Below are 20,957 nucleotides of genomic sequence, written 5' to 3' on the forward strand. Positions count from 1 at the left end.
TCCACCAAGAGTCACCTAGTAGAACAAAAGATATTCCCATCACCCAGGAAGTCCCAAGGGCCTTCGGAGCTCCATGTCAGAACTAGGGTCAAATATGAAACATTAGAACAAGAGCTGCTTCTACTGCTCTTATCACTTAGAAAATTACAGGGTTTTTAAGAGCTCTGTGCTAGGAACTGGGGATCTATCTATCTATCTATCTATCTATCTATCTATCTATCTATATTCACTTGATGGGGAAATTAAATATGGTCTATCCATACAATGAAAGATTATTCTACAATTAAAAAAGAATAAATTGGCCCTGGCTGGTGGCTTAGTGGATACAGTGTCAGCCTGGTGTATGTACATCCATGTTCAATTCCGGTCAGTGCACACAGAAGAAGCGACCATCTGCGTATCTCCTCCGCCCTCTCACCCTTCTCTCCCTTTTCCCCTTCTGTAGCCAGTGGTTCTACTGGTTTGAGCATGACCCCAGGCACTTAGGACCCCAGGCCCAAGTTCCCTTGAAGCACATCAGCCACAGGTGCTAAAAATAGCTCAGTACTTGAGCATTACCCCCACATGGGGTTGCTGGGTGGATCTCAGTCAGGGAGCATGCGGGAGTCTGCCTCACTATCTCCCCTTCTCTCACCTGAAAGAAAGAGAGAAAGAAAGAAAGAGAAAAAGAAAAAGAATAATCGTACATATCAGACAACATGAATAAACCATGAAGACACTATGCTAAGTGTAAGAAAACAGGCACCAACACAACATGTGCTCTGATCCCACTTATAGAATGTGTCCAAAATAGGCAAAGCTATGAAGACAAAGTGGCTTAGACTTGCTAAGGCCTGGGAGGGTGGGAACTAGAGTAACTAATGATGAGCATTGGGATTCTCTTGGAGAGAATGGAGCTGTTCTAAAATTAATTGTGATGATGACTGCACAACTGTGAATATACTAAACACCACTGGATTGTATACCTTAAATCAATAGATTGTGTGATGTGTAAATTAAATTGCCACAAAGCTGTTTAAAACACTGGAAGGCTGTTACTCAAGTTTGTTTCTCATCCTTACAGCAGATTTAGCAAGAGACCCTCACGGTGTCCCCTCTGCTGGCGGTCTCTTCTGTGCCGGTGAGGAGTGGGCTCCTCCTGTCCCTAGCCTGGTTAAGAACCTTTAGAACCAGGCCTGCTCCACTCATTTTCTAGGTAGGATGACCTGGGGGAAAGATGTTATCTGTTCTGGCCCTGTCTTGTCATCTGTAAAATGAAAATACCAATAACTTCAACCCAGAGTTTTGTTACGAGGTTCAAACCAAGAAACATAAGTTAAGAATAAAAAGAGTGCATGGGGTTCCCAGAACAGGGGAGTGAGAAGCCTGATAGGTCTTCCTTCCAAAAGGCAATGATGACAAAATTCACAAAAATAGCCATTTCATGACTCTGGAAATTGAACACCATCATGTCAATTCAATAGTACTTAAAAAAAAATACTGAAACACAGTAAGAAAAATGGAATTCTGTGGCATTTTTGCCTAAAACTAACTCCCAGCCTCCCTGCCCTGTCTCCCTGGAGCGGAGGTCCTAGTAGGACGGACCAAGCCTCCAGACTGGCAGCCTCACCTGGAGGGGAGGGATGGACTTGGAGTTGAGCATAGAAAATCACGTGCCCACGTGTCAAAGACGTGTTGTTGTCAAAGACAATGGCAAACTCCGAGAGAGCCATACCCCAGCAAGCTTGTGGCACTGGCTGGGCAGAAAACAAGGGCAGCAGACAAGTCGGGATTTAACAGGGCGATCTAAGGAACACGATATCCCCAAGAAGATAAGCTATCACATATGATAGGGGATCTAGAAGCCTGTGTTCACATGGGAGCCGCATGAGAGCAAAGACGGCCCCCACCATCTGCTTGTCCCCCGTGAGTGTAAGGCCTGTGGACACAAAAGTAAAGCTGGTGCAGATTACACACCACCCAGACTTTAGATGCATCCCCCAATTTACACAAAGATCCACCAGCATGTGGAGGAAGCTGTACTGAGTCAAGACTGGCTTCTGACCAGTCAGTCATTGGCTCACCAGCAAGCTTTGCTGGAACAGAGGTGATTCCTGAAGAGCCAGGTTTAAATAGAAACAACAATAATCAAGAACTTCCAAAGGACCTCTGTGCAGCAGTCACTGCAAGGTAAGCAGACTCCGCAGAATTAGTCCAGGCAAGTGGCTTGACAAGCAACTGACCCTGGGCTGGGGAGTAGAGTGAATCAAAATCCAGAGTGGTGACAATCTATTATGTAAAATGTCCAATTGTTGACAAAAAGGTATGAGATATGTAAACAGAAAAAGGAAAAAGGTACTCTACACTGGAAAAAAGGAATTAGTAGAAACTGTGAGGGTGCAGATGGTGGACTTACCAAACAGTCTCCAAAGCTTATATTATGGATATTTCAAAGAAAAAAAATCATGTTACAGAATTTTTTAAAAATTTAAGTGAGATTAGTGGCTGGTCTAGAACAGCGGAGGTCCACCCTCTCTCTCCCTCCATCCCTTTCCTGGTACTTGTGGGGATGCATTGTGAATCCTGCAGAGGCCGGTGATCCTCTGGGAAGGGGCAGTGCCTGGCACGAGTATATCAGCCTCAAGCCAGTTCTTGCCTCCAGACAAGCCCGCAGACAAGTGCACAGCGGACTGCAGGGTAGGGTTGGCAGGACCAGCTCCCATACCCCATCAGCTGAGATTTCTGCACGGAGCTACCTAGTGGACCTATTTTCCTCTGAGAAGACAGGGCAATACCTAACTCTTTTAATCCCCGAGTTTTACAGTAGGAAACTGGATACGGTCTTTGGTTTACAATTAGTTCTCCCAATTGTCTTTGTTGTTGTTTTTGAGAGAGAGGCAGAGAGAGACAGAAACATCGAGATGATCCTGTATGTGCCCTAAACAAGGAATTAATCCGACAACCTCCGTGGTCCAGAACAAAGTTCTAACAAATGAAGCTATCCGGCCAGGGTTTAATTTTTATTAATTTATAGAGAGACAGAGAAAAGTAATTCTTGAAAAGAAGTAAAAAAAATTAATAAAAAAAATTTAAGTGAGAGGCAGGGCGATAGACTCCCATATGTACCCCGACTGGGATCCACCTGGCAACCTCTTTCTGGGGCTGATGCTCTGTCCACCTGGGGCCATGTTCACAACTGAGCTATTTTTAGCTCCTGAGTTGGAGGCTCTATGGAGCCATCTTAGTGCCCAGGGCCAAAGCTTTAGAATCAATTGAGCCATGACTGCAGGAGATGGAGAGGGAGAGGGAGAGGGAGAGGGAGAGAGAGAAGGAGAAGGAGAGGGAGAGGGAGAGGGAGAGGGAGAGGGAGAGGGAGAGAGAGAAGGAGAAGGAGAGGGAGAGGGAGAGGGAGAGGGAGAGGGAGAGGGAGAGGGAGAGGGAGAGGGAGAGGGGGAGAGAGAGAGAGAGGGAGAGAGAGAGAGAAAGAAAGAGAGAGAAAGAGAGAGAAAGGAGTGGGGTAAGGGGGAAATAAGCAGATGGTCATTTCTCCAGTGTGCCATGACCGGGAATCAAACCCGGGACTTCCACAAGATGGGTTGATGTGCTACCACTGAGCCAACTGGTCAGGGTCTAGAATTTTTTTTTTGACAGAGACAGAGAGAGACACACAGAGAGAGGGACAGATAGGGACAGACATACAGGGAGAGAGAGAGAGAGATGAGAAGCATCAATTCTTCATTGCGGCACCTTAGATGTCATTGATTGCTTTCTCATATGTGCCTTGACTGGGACACTACAGCAGAGCGAGTGTCCCCTTGCTCTAGCCAGCAACCTTGGGCTCAAGCCAGTGATCATGGGGTCATGTTTATGATCCCACACTCAAGTCAGTGACCCCATGCTCAAGCTGGTGATCCTGTGCTCAAGCCGTGACCTTGTTCTGAACCTGGGTCCTCAGCATCCCCGTCTGATGCTCTATCCACTGTGCCACCACCTGGTCAGGCTAGAATTTTTTAAAAGAATAACATTGAACCATCAAACAGAGAACACCAATAAAGAATTAGAAATTATTTTTAAGTCAACAAATAATAAGTGTTAGTGAGCATGTGGAGAAAAGAAAACCTTCATACATTGCCATTGGGAATGTAAATTGGTGCAGTCACTATGGAAAACAGTATAGAGATTCCTCAGAAAAGTTAAAAATGGAATTACCTTATGACCCAGCAATTCCACTTCTGGGTATTTATCTGAAGAAAATAAAAACACTAATTTGAAAAGATATACACATCCCTATGTTTACTGCAGCATTATTTAAAATGATGATGATATGGAAACAACCTAAGTGTACATCGATAAATAGATGGGTAAAGAGGATGTGGTACGTATATGTATAATGGAATATTACTCAACAATAAAAAAAGAATGAGATCTTACCATTTGCAGCAACATGGATGGACGTAGAGGATATTATGCTAAATGAAATAAGTCAGACACAAAATAGACAAAAATTATATGATTTTACTTATATGTGGAATCTAAAGAACAAAAAAGCCCAAAACAAATGGAAACAGATTATGGAAAGAACAAGCTGATGGTTGCTGGGGGAACAGGGAGGATGGATGAAAAAGGTGAAGAGAAAAAAATGTATCTTTTAAAAAAAGGACCAAATGGAAATTCTGAAGTTTAAAAGTATGATATTGAAAATTAAAAGCTCACTAGAGGGGTTGCAAAGCAGATTTTAAGTAGCAGAAAAAAAATATCAACAAACTTGATGATAGATGAATAAAAGCATCCAATCTGAAGAAAAGAAAGAAAAGGAGTGAAGAAAATTGGACAGAACTTCAAAGACCTGTGGGATACCATCCAATAGGCAGCATACACATGATGGGAGTATAAGAAGAATAAAAGAGGAAAGGCAGAAATAAGATTAATGTGGGGAGTACGGCCATCGTAGTGTTAAGTCTCCTCATCCATGAACATGGAATGTCTTTCCATTAATTTAAGTCTTTTTCCATCTTTTTCTACAATGTTCTGTACACATCAAACATGGATATTTTATGGTTTGTAAATTATACTTCAAGAAAACAAGAGTAAAGGGAAGTTTCTTGGGTGCTTACACTGTGTTCAACACTCTGGGTCATTGTTCAGTCAGCAGGAGAGATAGACACAGAGTTCTTCTCCCCAAGGGATTGAATGTTCTTGATATTAATCAGAAAGCCCATTAATCCTGGGATTAATCTATACACATATTTAATTCCTACATCAACCTCATGAATTTTCATAACTGGATCTTCCATCAGACTAAGAGAACCAGGGGACACTTCCTCCCCTTGTTGCTACAAACCTCCCTCCTCCAGCCCCTGCTTATTCACTCTGCTCCTGAGTGCACCCCTGGGTGGGCCTGAGTGGGGTGTGATGTCCTCCCCTGGGCTATGAATGTATGTAATAAGATACTGCTATAATATCAGTGGTGCATTGTTAAGTGCTGTGTGTCTGGTCATCTCGTATTATTTAAAGTGGGCAGTACCTCCCTCACCAACGGAGTGAAGAAGAGGTGGTCAAAACAACATGGCTACTGCCTTCATGATCCTACCAGGACTATTGAAAGAGTGGGATCAATGGTCTACTTCGTTGACAGCCTTCAGACCTCTATCTACCCTCCTCTTAGTATTAGACATCTGTTATGACTCTCATTGTTTCTGCTACCAGATTCCACACTGAGAAAACACAAAGGGAAAAAAATTTCTTTTTCTCTCTCCTTCCCCCTGCCTCCATCTTTATCTCTCTCTCTATCTATTTCTAGCTCTCAGATTTAGCATAAGTTTCTCAATGACTTAAGGCTTTTACAAAACACAAGAGGTTATTTTTAAAACTCAAAGACACTAGAAAAAGATAATAGGAAATCTTGATCAATACCAAGATTTGGTTCTACCTACTTGATTTTGGAGAGGTATAAAAATACTGGCAACTTGGCCCTCATCAGATGTCTCAGTGTAGAGAGTTGGCCTGGTGTGCAGAAGTCCTGGGTTCAGTCCCCAGTCAGGGCACACATGAGAAGTGACCATCTGCTTCTCTTCACCACCCTCTCCCCCTTCCCTTTTCTTTTTCCGCTCTAGCAGCCAGTGGTTCCATTGGTTTGAGCATCAGCCCGGGTGCTGAGGGTAGCTTGGTTGATTCCAGCATCAGCCCCAAATGGGGGTTGCCAGGAAGAACCCAGTAGGGGTGCATGGGAGAGTCTATCTCTCTATCTCCCCTCCACTCACTTAAAAAAATACAGGCAATTTCTGAATATTTTATTTGATAACTTTAGGAGGGAAATATACAAAATTTTTACTGCGATGTAAAATATTATGGGATGATGTTTCTTTTCTTTTCTTTTTTTTGTATTTTTCTGAAGCTGGACACGGGGAGAGACAGTCAGACAGACTCCCGCATGCGCCCGACCGGGATCCACCCAGCACGCCCACCAGGGGCAACGCTCTGCCCACCAGGGGGCGATGCTCTGCCCCTCTGGGGGGTCACTCTGCCGCGACCAGAGCCACTCTAGCACCTGGGGCAGAGGCCAAGGAGCCATCCCCAGCGCCCGGGCCATCTTTGCTCCAATGGAGCCTTAGCTGCAGGAGGGGAAGAGAGAGACAGAGAAGAAGGAGGGGGGGGTGGAGAAGCAAATGGGTGCTTCTCCTATGTGCCCTGGTCGGGAATCGAACCCCGGTCCCCCGCACGCCAGGCAGACGCTCTACTGCTGAGCCAACCGGCCAGGGCCATGACGTGAGTTTCAAAACTGAATTATTAAAGTTGACTGTGTTTATGGTAGGCTTTCCACATTAGTTACTGTTATTATACGAGTAAAAAGCTACTCCTATAGAAGAAAGACAGTGATAAAATATGCAAAACTGAAAGGCTAATTCTATAGTGTTATCTTGTTTCCTTTGATCATTTTCTCTTGGCAAATGCATGTGACCCTGCATGACTGGTGGTGGCACAGTGGATAGAGCATTGACCTGGGATGCTGAGGATTCAGAATCAAAACCCCAAGGTCAGACATTGAAAGTGGGCTCATCCAGCTTGAGCACAGGCTCACCAGCTTGAGTGTGGAGTCGCTGGCTTGAGCGTGGGATCATCGACGTGATCCCATGGTCATTGGCTTGAGTCCAAAGGTCATTGGCTTGAGCCCAAGGTTGTCGGCTTCAGCAAAGGGTCATGGCTTGGCAGGAGCCCTCCTGGTCAAGGCATGAATGAGAAGCAATCAATGAACAACTAAAATGCCACCACTACAAGTTGATGCTTCTCATCTCTCACCCTTTCTGTCTCTGTCTCTCTCCTCCTCACCCTCTTTTGTAAAAAAAAAAAAAAATGCATGTAACTCTGACATATGCCTGTCTTCAAGGGAAAGCCTTGTTTGTTTATTAATTATTACCCCATCTAACACAAGAAATGAGATGTCTTTGTTGCTTGCCTTAACAGGAGTCAATTCCATTCCTGATACGTTCAGTGGATATGGTATGTGGTTCAGCTGGTCGTTCTCTCTTCTGTGCACCAGCACGAACTCCTGCCCATTCAATGTCAGCCACACTTAATACTCTTAGGAGCACACCTCTTAATCATTTTTTTTTATTCAAGGAAGTTAGCAGCCTCATAAAATAAACAAAGTGAAAGGGGCTTAATAAAGAGAAATGGGAGAAGGGGAGATGAGGGGGAGGGTGGTGAGAAGGAGAGAGATGAGAACATGAGAAGGAAAAAGGACCATGAGAACAAAGAAGGTGGGGAGATGGAGAAAAGCAGAAAGAGGAGAGGAAGGGTGGGGAAAGAGGAAAGGGAGGGGGGAGAGCGAGCTGTCCTATTAACACAGTGCCCAACATTGTGGTAAGAACTTGACCTCAGAGAGTCTCACCACAGTCTTAGTGGAAATATTAAGACTTCCTTTTACACATAGGCTAACAAAGGCTCAGAAAAAGTTAAATATCCAGGATGTGACAGCTAATAAAATGCAGGGATGAAAATCAGATGTGGGAGTATCAGCACCCGGCACATAGAAGACAATAAATGCTGCTGAGTGAAAAAATGTGTATGTCATCTCAATGGTTATTGAAATACTATACTGACAAATTTTAAATAACTTAACATTATTAATAAAGATCCTCAAAACAGAAACAAAACAGTTCTTTAGTTTGCTAAGAAATATATTTTCCAAATCAACAGCCAACGGTCATAGTTAATGGTTAAACACAAGAAATGTCATTATTAAAGCAACAAATGATCAAGTTCCTAAAACAGAGGCACCACCTTTTATTAAAATTGGTATAATTCACTAGCACAGAATACAGAAGCATAGTACATATAGGTTCAAAGCAAAGATAAAATATTAAGGATACATTTAGTTTTTAGGCTTTTAACATTATGTTAACTTTAACACAATGTTCTGTTTAGAGGGGAGTGATTTCATCATCACCATATCTCTTTGTCCTTCTAACTTTTTTTTTTAACCTATCTTAATTATATTTTTGATATACTTACCTGTCTAGTTTTTGCTAGTTGGCTATGAGCTCCTGAAGAACAAAGAGTTCTGGCCTATTATGTGGGTATTCAGGGCTCAGTATTAGGGAAATATGTACCTGTCCACTTTGAGAAAGTAAATAGCCACTAAGAAGGCCTCCTAGGGGTAATTGCACTCAAATTTGTAAACACAGTCTGACAGTCATTGCTAAATAGGGACTTCTAATTCTCTCTGCATTTCAGGGTAAAGCTGTGCTGACTGGCTCACCTCCTGCACTATGTTCTTGCCATCTGAATCTACTGTTTTGAAGGAGCTCCTCCACTGCTAAATTCACATATGGGTTGAAGACCTGCCCCAGCCAACAGGGGCTGCACAGGAATAGTCTTATTTTCATTGTCACTGACCAATCAGAGCAGCTCTATTTCTACCATTTTGGACAGTGTGACTAATCCAACTGAGAAGATTTGGAGCACTGATTTGCAAAGAAATAGACCAATCAGGAGCCAGGAGCAGACACTCTTCCCCTTATAAGCCAACTTTATCTCAACAAAGTGCTCTTAAAGTTTATATCAAAGATTGTAATTTCCATTTGACTGGTGGTAGTAAGTGGCTAGAGCTTTGGACATCATAGATATATGAAAGATCATACTAGAATACTATGAAAGACTATATGCACCAAATTTAATAACTGAGAAGAAATGGATAACTTCCTAGAACTATATAATTTAAATTGAGTCACGGAGAAGTGGAAAACCTAAATAGACTCATAAGCAGAGAGGAAATAAGAATAACTATCAAAAACCTCCCCCAAAATAAAAGTCCAGAACCAGATGGGTACACTAATGAATTCTACCTATCATTCAAAGAAGATTTGGTACCTATGTTTTTCAAAGTCTTCCAAAAAGTAGAAGAAGCAATATTCCCTAACATATTTTATTGGTTAAACATAACCCTCATATCAAAACCTAGCAAGGACAACACACAAAAAAGAAAATTACAGACCAATATCTCTAATGAATACATATGCAAAAACCCTAAATAAAATACTAGAAAATCAAATACAACAGTACATTGAAATAGTAATACATCATGATCAAGTGGGAATTATTCCAGGAGCACAAGGATGGTTCAATATATGTAAATAGATTAAGGTAATAGACCACATCAGGGAAACAAAAGAGATAATTATATGGTCCTATAAATAGATGAAGAAAAGGCATTTGACAAACTACAGCATCCATTTGTGTTTAAAACATTCAATAAAATGGGTATAGAAGAAAAGTACTTCAACATAATAAAGGCCATATATGACAAACCACTAACTAATATCATACTAAATGGTGAAAAAATGAAGGCTTTTCTTCTAAAATCAGGAACAAGACAAGGTTGTCCACTCCCCCTACTCTCATTCAACATAGTTCTGGAAGTTTGAGCCAGAGTGATCAGGCAAGAGAAAGAAATAAAAGGCACCCATATCAGGAAAAAATAGTAAAGGTAGCACATTTTGTAGATGACATGATCCTGTATATAGAAGTTCAAATACTCCACCAAAAATTATTAGAAAGCCCTGGCCAGTTGGCTCAGTGGTAGAATGTTGGCCTGGCATGCGGAAGTCCTGTGTTCGATTCCCGGCCAAGGTACACAGGAAAGGCACCCATCTGCTTCTCCACCCCTCCCCCTCTCCTTCCTCTCTGTCTCTCTCTTCCCCTCCTGCAGCCGAGGCTCCATTGGAGCAAAAGATGGCCCAGGTGCTGGGGATGGCTCCTTGGCCTCTGCCCCAGGTGCTAGAGTGGCTCTGGTCGTGACAGAGCGATGCCTCAGATGGTCAGAGCATCGCCTCCTTGTTGGCATGCCAGATGGATCCCGGTCGGGCACATGTGGGAGTCTGTCTGACTGCCTCCCTGTTTCCAGCTTTAGAAAAATACAAAAAAATTATTAGAAACAATACCCCAATATAGTAAAGTCGCAGGTTACAAAATCAATATACAAAAGTCTACTGCTTTTCTATACATTGATGATGAAACTTCAAAAACAACTAAAAAAAAATTCCATTTACGATTCTTTCTGACCAACGCAAGATGGCAATGGAGTAGGCGGACGTACCAACTTCTACCTCCCAGAACCAAAGTGGATTACAACTTAATTTTAAGAACCATCATCTGGAAAAACCAACTTTGGACTAAACTAAGAGGACTGTTTAACCAAAGATCATTGAAGAAGCCACAGTGAGGCTGGTAGGAAAAGTGAAAAAGTGGAAAAGCGGAGAGGGGAGGGTCCTGGGCCCCAGGAACAAAGCCCCAGCCTGCAGCCTCAGAGTCTAGAAGAGGCATATGAACAGCATTTAGCTGCAAAACAAGCCAGGACACTGTTTGTGAGAAAGAGACAGATTTCTCAGACCCAGGATTCTTTTTAAAGGGACTGTGCAGAAAACCTTTCTCACAACCACTCACCCAATACTCTGAGGGATGGGGAGAGATGAGAGGACCGAAGTAGTAGGAAGAGAGTGTAATCTAGGAGGCACAAGGAGAAACATTTTGAGGGACAGCCATCCTAACCCCTGGGCTGAGTCATTCCCCGAATCTAAAGTAAATATTTTTCCTGGAAACAGCAATACCAGCAAAGGGAAGCAGGTCACCAGCCAAACAGAAGCTCTCCTCCTGCACTCAGAGCACAGTCACTTAGAAGCAGGGAGCCCATCAGGGATACAGTATTGAGTGATAAGGTCTGAGCTGCATCGCTTGCCCACACTGCTGAGTGCTCGCTGGAGGGCAGGAGGTGGTGGGATGCAGAAGCATGGTCCCGTTGGTGGGGGCAGAAACCGGGGCTGGCTGCGACTGCTGCCCAGGTGCAAGTGCAGTCTAGCCCAGCGGGGTCAGAGGCTGGGTGAGCTAGAGTGGTCCTGCCTGCAGTCCTGCCCACAGGGGCAAGGCAAAAGCTGGGGAACCAGCTGAGACCAGTGGCTGGGTGCAGGAGCACAGCCCCACCAGCAAGGGCGGGGCAAAGGCCCAGGCCAGCCAGGGCTTGCAGCCCAAACACGTGTACGCAGTCTCAACTGTGGGGTGGGGTGAAGGCCAGGGCCGGCCAGGGTTTGCAACCCAGGCACATGAGCACAATCCTGCCCTTGGGGGAAGTGTGGAGGCTGGGCCTGCTAAGGCTTTCAACCAGGGTACATGAACAAAGTCCCACCTGCAGAGGTGAGGATGAAACCACAGCAACTACAGCAATGAGCTGGAGCTGGCAATGCCTGTGCCAGAACGCACAAGGCAGTGGTGGAGAGAGTGGTGGGCCTGCAGACAGACCACACCTAGGGAACACAGAGGCCATACCCATCAGATTTCTGTGGCCACACCCTTCTTATACACAGACAAAATGAGAATGCAGAGAAATGCAACACAAATGAATCAAGAGAAATCCCCAGAAAAAGATTTGAATGAGTTGGAAATAACCAAATTACCAGATGCACAGTTTAAAATAATGATTTTTAGGATGCTCAAAGATCTTAGAGCAACAATGGATGGACATAATGAGCACCTAAATAATGAGATAGCAAGTATAAAAAAAGACATTGAAATAATAAATAAGAATCAGTCAGAAATGACAAATACAATATCAGAAATGAAGATCACACTGGAAGGAATTAAAAGCAGGATGGATGAAGCTGAGAATTGAATCAGTGAATTAGAGGACAAGATAAACAAAAGTACGGAAGCAGAGCAAAAAGAAAAGAGGGTCAAAAAGTCTGAGGAAACTCTAAAAGCTCTGTGACAGCATAAAGAGAAATAACATCTGCATCATAGGGGTTCCTGAAGGAGAAGAGAAAAAACAAGGGATAGAGAATCTGATTAAAGAAATCATAGCTGAAAACTTTCCTAAATTGATGAAGGAAAAAGTCACAAAAGTTCAAGAAGCACAGAGTTCCATTGAGGATGAACCCCAAAAGGCCAACACCAAGACACATCATAATTAAAATACAAAAATTTAGAGATAAAGAAAGAATACTAAAAGCTGTAAGAGAAAAGCAGTTTATTATCTACAGAGGTCCCCCCATAAGGATGACATCTGACTTTTCAATGGAAACATTACAGGCCAGAAGGGAATGGCAAGAAACATTCAAAGTAGTGCAAAACAAGAGCCTACAACCAAGACCTCTCTATCCAACAGGCTATTATTTAAAATTGAAGGAGAAATAAAAAGCTTCCCAGACAAAAACAAACAAACAAACAAAAAACCTCAAGGAATTCATTACAACCAACCCAAAGCTACATGAAATGTTAAGGCACCTGTTGTAAACAGAACAAAGGGGGAAAAATCTAGTAAAAGAGGAACTTAGATTGAAAGAACAAAATGGCAATAAACAACTACATATCAATAATAACCTTAAATGTAAATGAATTAAATGCTCCAATCAAAAGACATAGAGTAGCTGCATGGATAAAAAAAACAGGCCCCATATATGATATATGCTGTCTACAAGAGACACACCTCAAAACAAAAGAAACAAATAGACTGAAATTAAAGGGATGGAAAAAATATTTCATGCAAATAAAAATGAAAAAAAAAAAAAGCTGGGGTAGCAATCAATACTTATATCAGACAAAATAGACTTTAAAACAAAGGCTATAGTAAGGGATAAAGAAGGGCACTACATAATAATAAAGGGAGCAATCCAACAGGAAGAGATAACCATTATAAATATCTATGAACCTAATATAGGAGCACCTAAATACATAAAGCAAATTTTGATGGGCATAAAGGGCGAGATCAACAGCAATACTATTAATAGTAGGGGATTTTAATATCCCACTAACATCACTGGATAGATTCTCAAGAAAAAAAATTAACAGCCTGACCAGGTGGTGGCGCAGTGGATAGAGCGTTGGATTGGGATGTGGAAAACCCAGGTTTGAAACCCCAAGATCGCCAACCTGAGCACGGGCTCATCTGGTTTGAGACGGGCTCACCAGCTTGATCCCAAGGTCACAGGCTCAAGCAAGGGGTCACTCAGTCTGCTGTAGCCCCCCGGTCAAGGCACATGTGAGAAATCAATCAATGAACAACTAAGGTGCCACAACTATGAGTTGATGCTTCTCATGTCTCTCCCTTCCTGTCTGTCTGTCCCTATCTGTCTCTGTCACACACACAAAAAGAAAGAAAATTAACAAAGAAACAACAGACTTAAAGGACACACTAGATCAACTGGATTATAATAGATATCTTCAGAACTTTTCACCCTAAAGCAACAGAATATACATTCTTTTCAAGTGCTCATGGTACATTCTCTAGAATAGACCACATGCTAGGACACAAAACGAGTCTCAACAAATTTAAGAAGATTGAAATCATATCAAGCATCTTCTTGGATCACAATGGCATGAAACTAGAAATGAACTACAATAGAAAGACTGAAAAACACTCAAATACTTGGAAATTAAATAGTATGTTATTAAATAACGAATGGTTTAACAATGAGATCAAGGAAGAAATAAAAAATTGCCTTGAAACAAATGAAAATGAACATATAACAACTCAAAATTTATGCAACACAGCAAAAGCAGTTCTGAGAGGGAAGTTCATAGCATTACAGGCATACCTTAAGAAGCTAGAAAAAGCTCAAATAAACAATTTAACCCTGCATCTAAAAGAACTAGAAAAAGAACAGCAAATAAAACCCAGAGGAAGTAGAAGGAAGGAAATAATAAAGATCTGAGCGGAAATAAATGACATAGAGGCTAAAGAAACAATACAGAGGATTAATGAAACCAAGAGCTGATTCTTTGAAAAGGTAAACAAAATTGATGAACCTTTAACAAGACTCACCAAGAAAAAAAGAGAGAGGACTCAAATAAATAAAATTAGAAATGAGAGAGGAGAAGTAACAACTGACACAGAAGAAATACAAAGGATTGTAAGAAAATATTATGAAGAACTGTATGCCATAAAATTGGACAACCTAGGCAAAATAAACAAATTCCTTGAAACACATAATCTTTCAAAAATCAATATAAAAGAATCAGAAAAACCTAAACAGACCGATTTCATCAAGTGAGATTGAAACAGTTATCAAAAAACTCCCCCAAACAAAAGTCCTTGGCCAGATGGCTTCACTGGCAAATTTTACCAAATATTCAAAGAAGAACTAACTCCTGTCCTTCTCAAGCTATTTCAAAAAATTCAAGAGGAAAGAAGACTTCCAAATTCCTTTTATGAGGCAAGCATAATACTGATTCCAAAACCAGGCAAAGACAACCCAAAGAAAGAATATTATAGACCAATATCTCTGATGAACTTAGATGCTAAAATTCTCAACAAAATATTAGCAAACCAGATCCAGCAATAAGTGAAAAAGTCATACATCGGCCCTGGCTGGTTGGCTTAGCGGTAGAGCATTGGCCTGGCGTGCGGAGGACCCAGGTTCGATTCCCGGCCAGGGCACATAGGAGAAGTGCCCATTTGCTTCTCCACCCCCCCTCCTTCCTCTCTGTCTCTCTCTTCCCCTCCCGCAGCCAAGGCTCCATTGGAGCAAAGATGGCACTCTACCGCTGAGCCAACTGCCCAGGGTTATTGGGTTTTTTATTATTTGTTTTTTTTTAAATTTTTATTTAGAAAATTAAATTTAATGGAGTGACATTGATCAATAAGAGTACGTAGGTTTCAGGTAAACGTCTCTGTAGCATTTGAACTGTTGATTGTGTTGTGTATCCATCACCTAAAGTCAAAACACTCTCCGTCACCGCATACTTGTCCTTCTTTACTCCACTAACCCAACCCCCTTCTTCACAACCTCCCCTTCTGGTAACCACTTCACTTTTATCCATGTCCATGAGTTTTAGTTTTATATCCCACCTGTGTGTGAAATGATATAGTTCTTAGCTTTTTCTGATTTACTTATTTCACTTAGTATAATGTTCTCAAGGTCCATCCATGTTGTTGTAAGTGCCAATTTCTTTCCTTTTTTTTTTTTTTTTTTTTTTTTTTTTTAGCGAGAGACATAGAGACAGAGAGGGAGACAGAGAGAGGGACAGGTAGGGACAGACATACAGGGAGGGAGAGAGATGAGAAGCATCAATTTTTTGTTGCAGTACTTTTGATGTTCATTGATTGCTTTCTCATACGTGCCTTGACTGAGGGGCTCCAGTCAAGCCAGTGACCCCTTGCTCAAGCCAGAGACCTTGGGCTTCAAGACAGAAAATATGGGGTTATGTCTATGATCCCACACTCAAGTCAGTGAACCCATGCTCAGGCTGGTGAGCCTGCACTCAAGCCAGATGAGCCTGTGCTCAAGCCTGCAAACTTGGGGTTTTGAACCTGGGTCCTCTGCATCCCAGGCCAATGCTGCATTCACTGTGCCACTGCCTAGTCAGGCAGATCATCATTTCTTATGGCTGAATAGTATTCCACTATATTCCAGTAGTATTCCAGTATATACCACATCTTATTTATCTAGTCCTCTATTGTAGGACACTTCGGCAGAAAAACAGACATGCAGACCAATGGAACAGAATTGAGGGCCCAGAAATAAAACCACATATATATGGACAAATAATCTTTGACAAAGTAGCCAAAGGACAGAATGGAGAAAAGAAGACATCTTTAATAAATGGTTCTGGGAAAACCGGAAATCCACATATAAAAGTATAAAATTTGACTACAGTTTCTCCACCTGCAAAAAGTTAATTCAAAGTGAATCAAAGACCACAATATAAGATCTGAAACAATAAATTACATCCAAATAAACATAGGTACTAAACTCATGGACCTTAGCCATGGACAACATTTTATGAATTTGACCCCAATGGCAAGGGAAGTAAAGGCAAAAATAAATGAATGGGACTATATTAAACTAAAATGCTCTGTACAGCAAAAGAAACCAACAATGAAACAAAACACGAGCCAACCAAATGGGAAAGGATGTTTGCAAAGAACAGCTCTGATAAGGGGTTAATGTCCAAAATATATAAGCATGGCTATGGATGCTTGTTATTTTGCAAACTCATATGCCCTCTAATTAAAATTTTGTGTTTCCTCTACCTCTTCAGAGAGATTCAGCAAACTGATATGATGGGGAACTGGACGCTTAGAGACAAAGATAAAGTTTTAGCTAGAATCAGGTTTTAACTCGAAGAGTTGGTTAGAACTATACAATTTTCTAGTAAGTACTTGATTGGAATATACCAGTGGTCAGCAAACTGAGGCTCAGGAGCCACATGCGGCTCTTTGGCCCTTGAGTGTGGCTCTTCCACAAAATACCACGTGCGGTTGCTACCTCGATAAGGAATGTACCTACCTATATACTAGTTTAAGTTTAAAAAATTTGGCTCTCAAAAGAAATTTCAATTGTTGTACTGTTGATATTTGGCTCTGTTGACTAATGAGTTTGCCGACCACTTGTATACTATGGTCAAATTCCCCCTTCTTTTGAGGGAGAGACTAACAGTTGCATTAAAAGCCTCTCTTCCCACCCCAGTTCAGTTTATGTCAATTAAACTTCAATAAAGCTGTTTACAAAAAGAATAAAACGGTGTTCCCCCTACCTTCCTACCTTTTGTTTTGCTCTATACAGCCCCTCTATCAAAATCTCCCCTCATCAAATCAATATATGGCTTTTATTGCACCTTTAAAATGATCACAAATAAGTCTGAGGAATCATCCAGCATCTTGCTATTTCTATAGCTGGACAAGTTACATTTTATCAGCCCATTGAACTGTTCCTTTTTCAGAAACATAGATACCATCCAAATTTTTTCTGGTATCCTTTTCTTGACTGTTGTGGCTTCTTGAATCAAAGCCACTAAATTCGACACAAGTGCAGTATTATTTCCTTCAAGAATTAACTCATTTTTCTGGGCTTGAGACACTGAACAAGCAATGCTTGACCTCATCTGAACCCTGTGGATGTATGTTTCACTCAAGAAATTTCTGATTTCAACAAGAGAACCATTGTCCTGAAAAATAACATCGAGGGGGAAGGGAGTGCACATAGACCTCATATAATGGAAGTCCAGTGTCTAACACCTTGATCATACTCTGTACATGACTGCAGACAGTGGGAATGGTGGCCAATTCTTCTTCTATTTCCCCACTATTTGTCAATCCTGATCCTCTCCTTTTTCTTTCTAAGGAGACTGGGTTCTACACTGATGTGATTGATGTCCCTCTGCAGGATGCCTCTGAGGCCCTTCACAGTAACTGTGTGTCCTTTCAGAGTGATGTTGACATTTTCTGGGATAGCAATCTGACTGCCGAGAATGATCTTCATCCTGATGGTAGATGTGGCAAAAAGCTCTAAGTCTTTTACAATGTGATATACTACGTATTCTTGAGTAATAAGTAAATAAGCATGAGAATCTAAAAAGAATCTTTCCCCCAGTAGTCTCAGGCCCAGCTCCCTCCTGTTTCCTCTGTCCACTGAAGAGACATTAAGTAAGTGGCAGAGAAGGGAAGGAATGATGTAAACAGGCAGGATGTAAGGAAATGAGACTTATTATAACAGAAAAATTTGCAGTCTAATTTTTCTCATTCTACCATACTTTTCAGGGAGATACCAGAACCCCAAACAGCCAATTTTGACCTTAAGATTGGGCTGGGAGTGATCTGGAGAAGGTTAATGCTAGTCTCTTGTTCAGCTAGAAAGAGAAGGTAGCCTATCAGATAAAAATAAAGCCAGACTTAGGTAAAAAATGTCCTGGTCTCGGCTCTGTCCATATCTATGTAATGTGTGAAATTCACTAAAGTTTTCCAGATCTCTCAATCGCTTTCTGCAAAAGGTGTGTGTTGGAGAAGATGAATTTTTAAAGGCTCTTTCAGTATTAAAATCCACTATGAGTCTTGGAGCAAACACAAAGCATAACAGAAACTTTATTAAATGTCAAATAAATCTACAGAAACTCTCTGTTCTTCAAGTCTCTACCTGCTTATCAACTCATCGGTGACCTGCAGTCGGAAGGCTCCTAGTCCAAAGATGTGTCCTGTGACCTGGGACAGATGCGTCTCCCCAGGAACAATGGACAAGTGATTACAGCAATAGTAGCAGCAGTAGCTCTAACCTCCCAATTGAAAAGGCAAGACTGGTGGCTCCATTTTCACTCTTCTGGATTTGAGCAAGAGATTGGTATGGACATATTTCTTTTACCCACATGGGTCCTACTGTAAAGATCCCAGACATAAGCCTGCAGCCAGTTACGGATGTACAGCCTTTGACTTCCACAGTTGAGTCAACATTCCCTATGGAACAAGGAGGGATGGGGAAACAAACAGATGTTTTAGGACATTGGCGAAGAATCCAGGTTTCCCCTTATTCCAGGGCCCCTGAGTGTCAGAACCTCTTGGGATCCACTCAGATGTGTACTTTTCCAGCCTCTGAAACCATAAGATATTCAGTTTACCTCCAGCAACCCGAAGTCTTCCTTGATAGCATCGAGTTGTACCATTGGGACAGGGAAGTGAAGGTGCACTTAAACAGGTCCCCAAAGCCACACAGGTTGGGCAATAGAGGGTTTTGGACACGTTGGGATCTGAAGGGAGGAAGAGTGAGACAATTAAGAGTATGTCTTGCCTCTGGAGTTGTCTATCCTTGCTGCCTTCTCTTTCCCAAGTCCTTTCTGCTGATGCCACTCTAATCAAGGCCTATTCCTGCCACCTCCTCATTCTTTTCCAACCGATTTTGTTTGCTGTCAGAACCCCATCCAACATGATTTCCAAATTCTGTGCTTAAGTGTGGAGCATACAGAGATTAAAAGGGCACAGTTCCAGTTAGGATCGTTGTCTAGAAGGAGAAAGACATGTAAGTAAGTAACTACAACACAACTCAGTAAACACTGTCTACTTGGTTAAAGGAGGACCTAACTTCCTAAAAGAATTTGAAAAATATCTTGCAGAGTGGATACCTGAGTTGAACTGGAGGATGAACAGAAGCTAGCTACATGAAAATAGGGGTTGGCTGGGAATCTCAAAGGAAACACAAGGACAAAGGCCTAGAGGGTGTGAGCCAACTCAGTGAATATGGAGGACTGTGAGAAAATGCAATGCTGATATACAGCTGGTAGGCACAGGTAGGGCTGGACTGGATTTTATAACCGGTGTCCATTCTGATTGGCCAGTGCCATCTCCATTGTTTAGTATTTTGAATACTAGCCCCAGCTAGAACACAATAAATAAGACAGGGAAGAGAAAGAAATGCTGAAAAGATTGGCCAACTGCAGGAACTGGGCTGTGGTCATGCAGCAATTGGGAAGCAATAATTGTTAGATTGATTATGCTACCATCCTGCTTCCAGTAACATCTTGTTTAATAACATAAAACCCAATTCATACTCCAACCTTCACTGATGTCCCTTTGTCCTGAGCAGTGTTTAGACCCCAAGGTAACTATTTAGAAAAAGAAAGACAGGCAAAAGGTCTAAGGTCCTTTTGTGTATGGACCCTGAGGCCTAAGTCAAGTAAGAACACAAAGAGGGGTGCCAGGTGGGTACTGGAAATACTGGGGGAACAGTTTCTAAGGTATACAATTGTCTAACCACTGTGCTGTACACCTGAAACTAACACAAAATAATATTGAAAGTGAACTGTATTGAAAAATAAATAACTAACCAAAGATAATCTGGGGGAAAAAAAGAACACAAAGAAGCAACACCTACGGCCCCTTCAGGGCCTCTGTACCATCTCTCCCCTCCAGAGGTACCTGGGGTCACGTGCAGATCCCACAAGTCAGGTAAGCTGTTTTTGTTGTTGCAAAGGGGATTCTCACAGTAGCTGCTGTAGGAGGCTATCATTATGCCGGGGGGTGGGGAGTGCTGGATAAAGGTTACTGATTCTGTCCCTTCAGAGATGCAGCTCTTAGTGGCCAAAATCGCTGTCCTGGCCCCTGTTACGAAACACGAGGGAAGGGCTGCGGACGGTGGGCCCGCCGTTTGGCCTGGGGGAGGAGACGGCGCGGACAGGGGCGCAATCACCGCTCCTCCTCCCCAACCCACATGCCCTGCTCATTTTACCGGATTTCACCAGCAGCACGGATTCCTGGCAGAACGCCCCATTGTCACAAGTCTCAACTGTCTCTGCGCCCCAGGTGAAGGTACGGCTGAGATCCTCCTCTACCGTCATAGCTACACTCTTGTGACAATACATATCTTGCGCCACTGGGGAGAAAACGAGGTCAAGAGGAGCCCTCGCCCTTCCCCGCGGGGCCGGAGCCCCACCCTTCCCGCCGGAGCCCCGCCCCGGAGCCCCACCCTTCCCGCCGGAGCCCCGCCCCGCACGCACGCGTCAGGGCGGCTCCCAGCAGACAGAGCAGCAGCGGGCCGCGGGCGCGCGGGGCTCCCATGGCTCTTTTCAGAGAGGCGGCCGGGCCGGGACCTGCGACCCCGCAGAGAGGAGGGAACGTCTCGACCACGTGGAACTAGATCTGGGTTGCGGCAAGCGCGGCTTCAGGGCGGGGCTGGCGGGACATAAAACGTGACTCCACAGTTAGGCCGCCCCCATCTGCCTGCGGGTTG

At 42.7% G+C, this 20,957-nt stretch overlaps 1 protein-coding gene and 1 pseudogene across 1 annotated transcript; both read right to left on the reverse strand.

Moving 5' to 3' along the window:
• Window positions 1-17,149: 17,149 nt before the first annotated feature.
• On the reverse strand, window positions 17,150-17,744 carry LOC136330203 (large ribosomal subunit protein uL6 pseudogene; annotated as a pseudogene).
• Window positions 17,745-18,300: 556 nt separating this feature from the next.
• TEX101 (testis expressed 101) lies at window positions 18,301-20,838 on the reverse strand. The gene is made up of 5 exons (XM_066271916.1): window positions 20,725-20,838; window positions 20,457-20,600; window positions 20,147-20,329; window positions 18,853-18,981; window positions 18,301-18,691 (listed from the first exon to the last, which is right to left on the reverse strand). Exons 1-5 carry the CDS (start codon window positions 20,783-20,785, stop codon window positions 18,483-18,485), a joined length of 726 nt encoding a protein of 241 aa, XP_066128013.1. The 5' UTR covers window positions 20,786-20,838; the 3' UTR covers window positions 18,301-18,482.
• Window positions 20,839-20,957: the final 119 nt, after the last annotated feature.

Source organism: Saccopteryx bilineata, chromosome 3 (assembly GCF_036850765.1).
Source record: "Saccopteryx bilineata isolate mSacBil1 chromosome 3, mSacBil1_pri_phased_curated, whole genome shotgun sequence".
Classification (NCBI taxonomy): Eukaryota; Metazoa; Chordata; class Mammalia; order Chiroptera; family Emballonuridae; genus Saccopteryx; species Saccopteryx bilineata.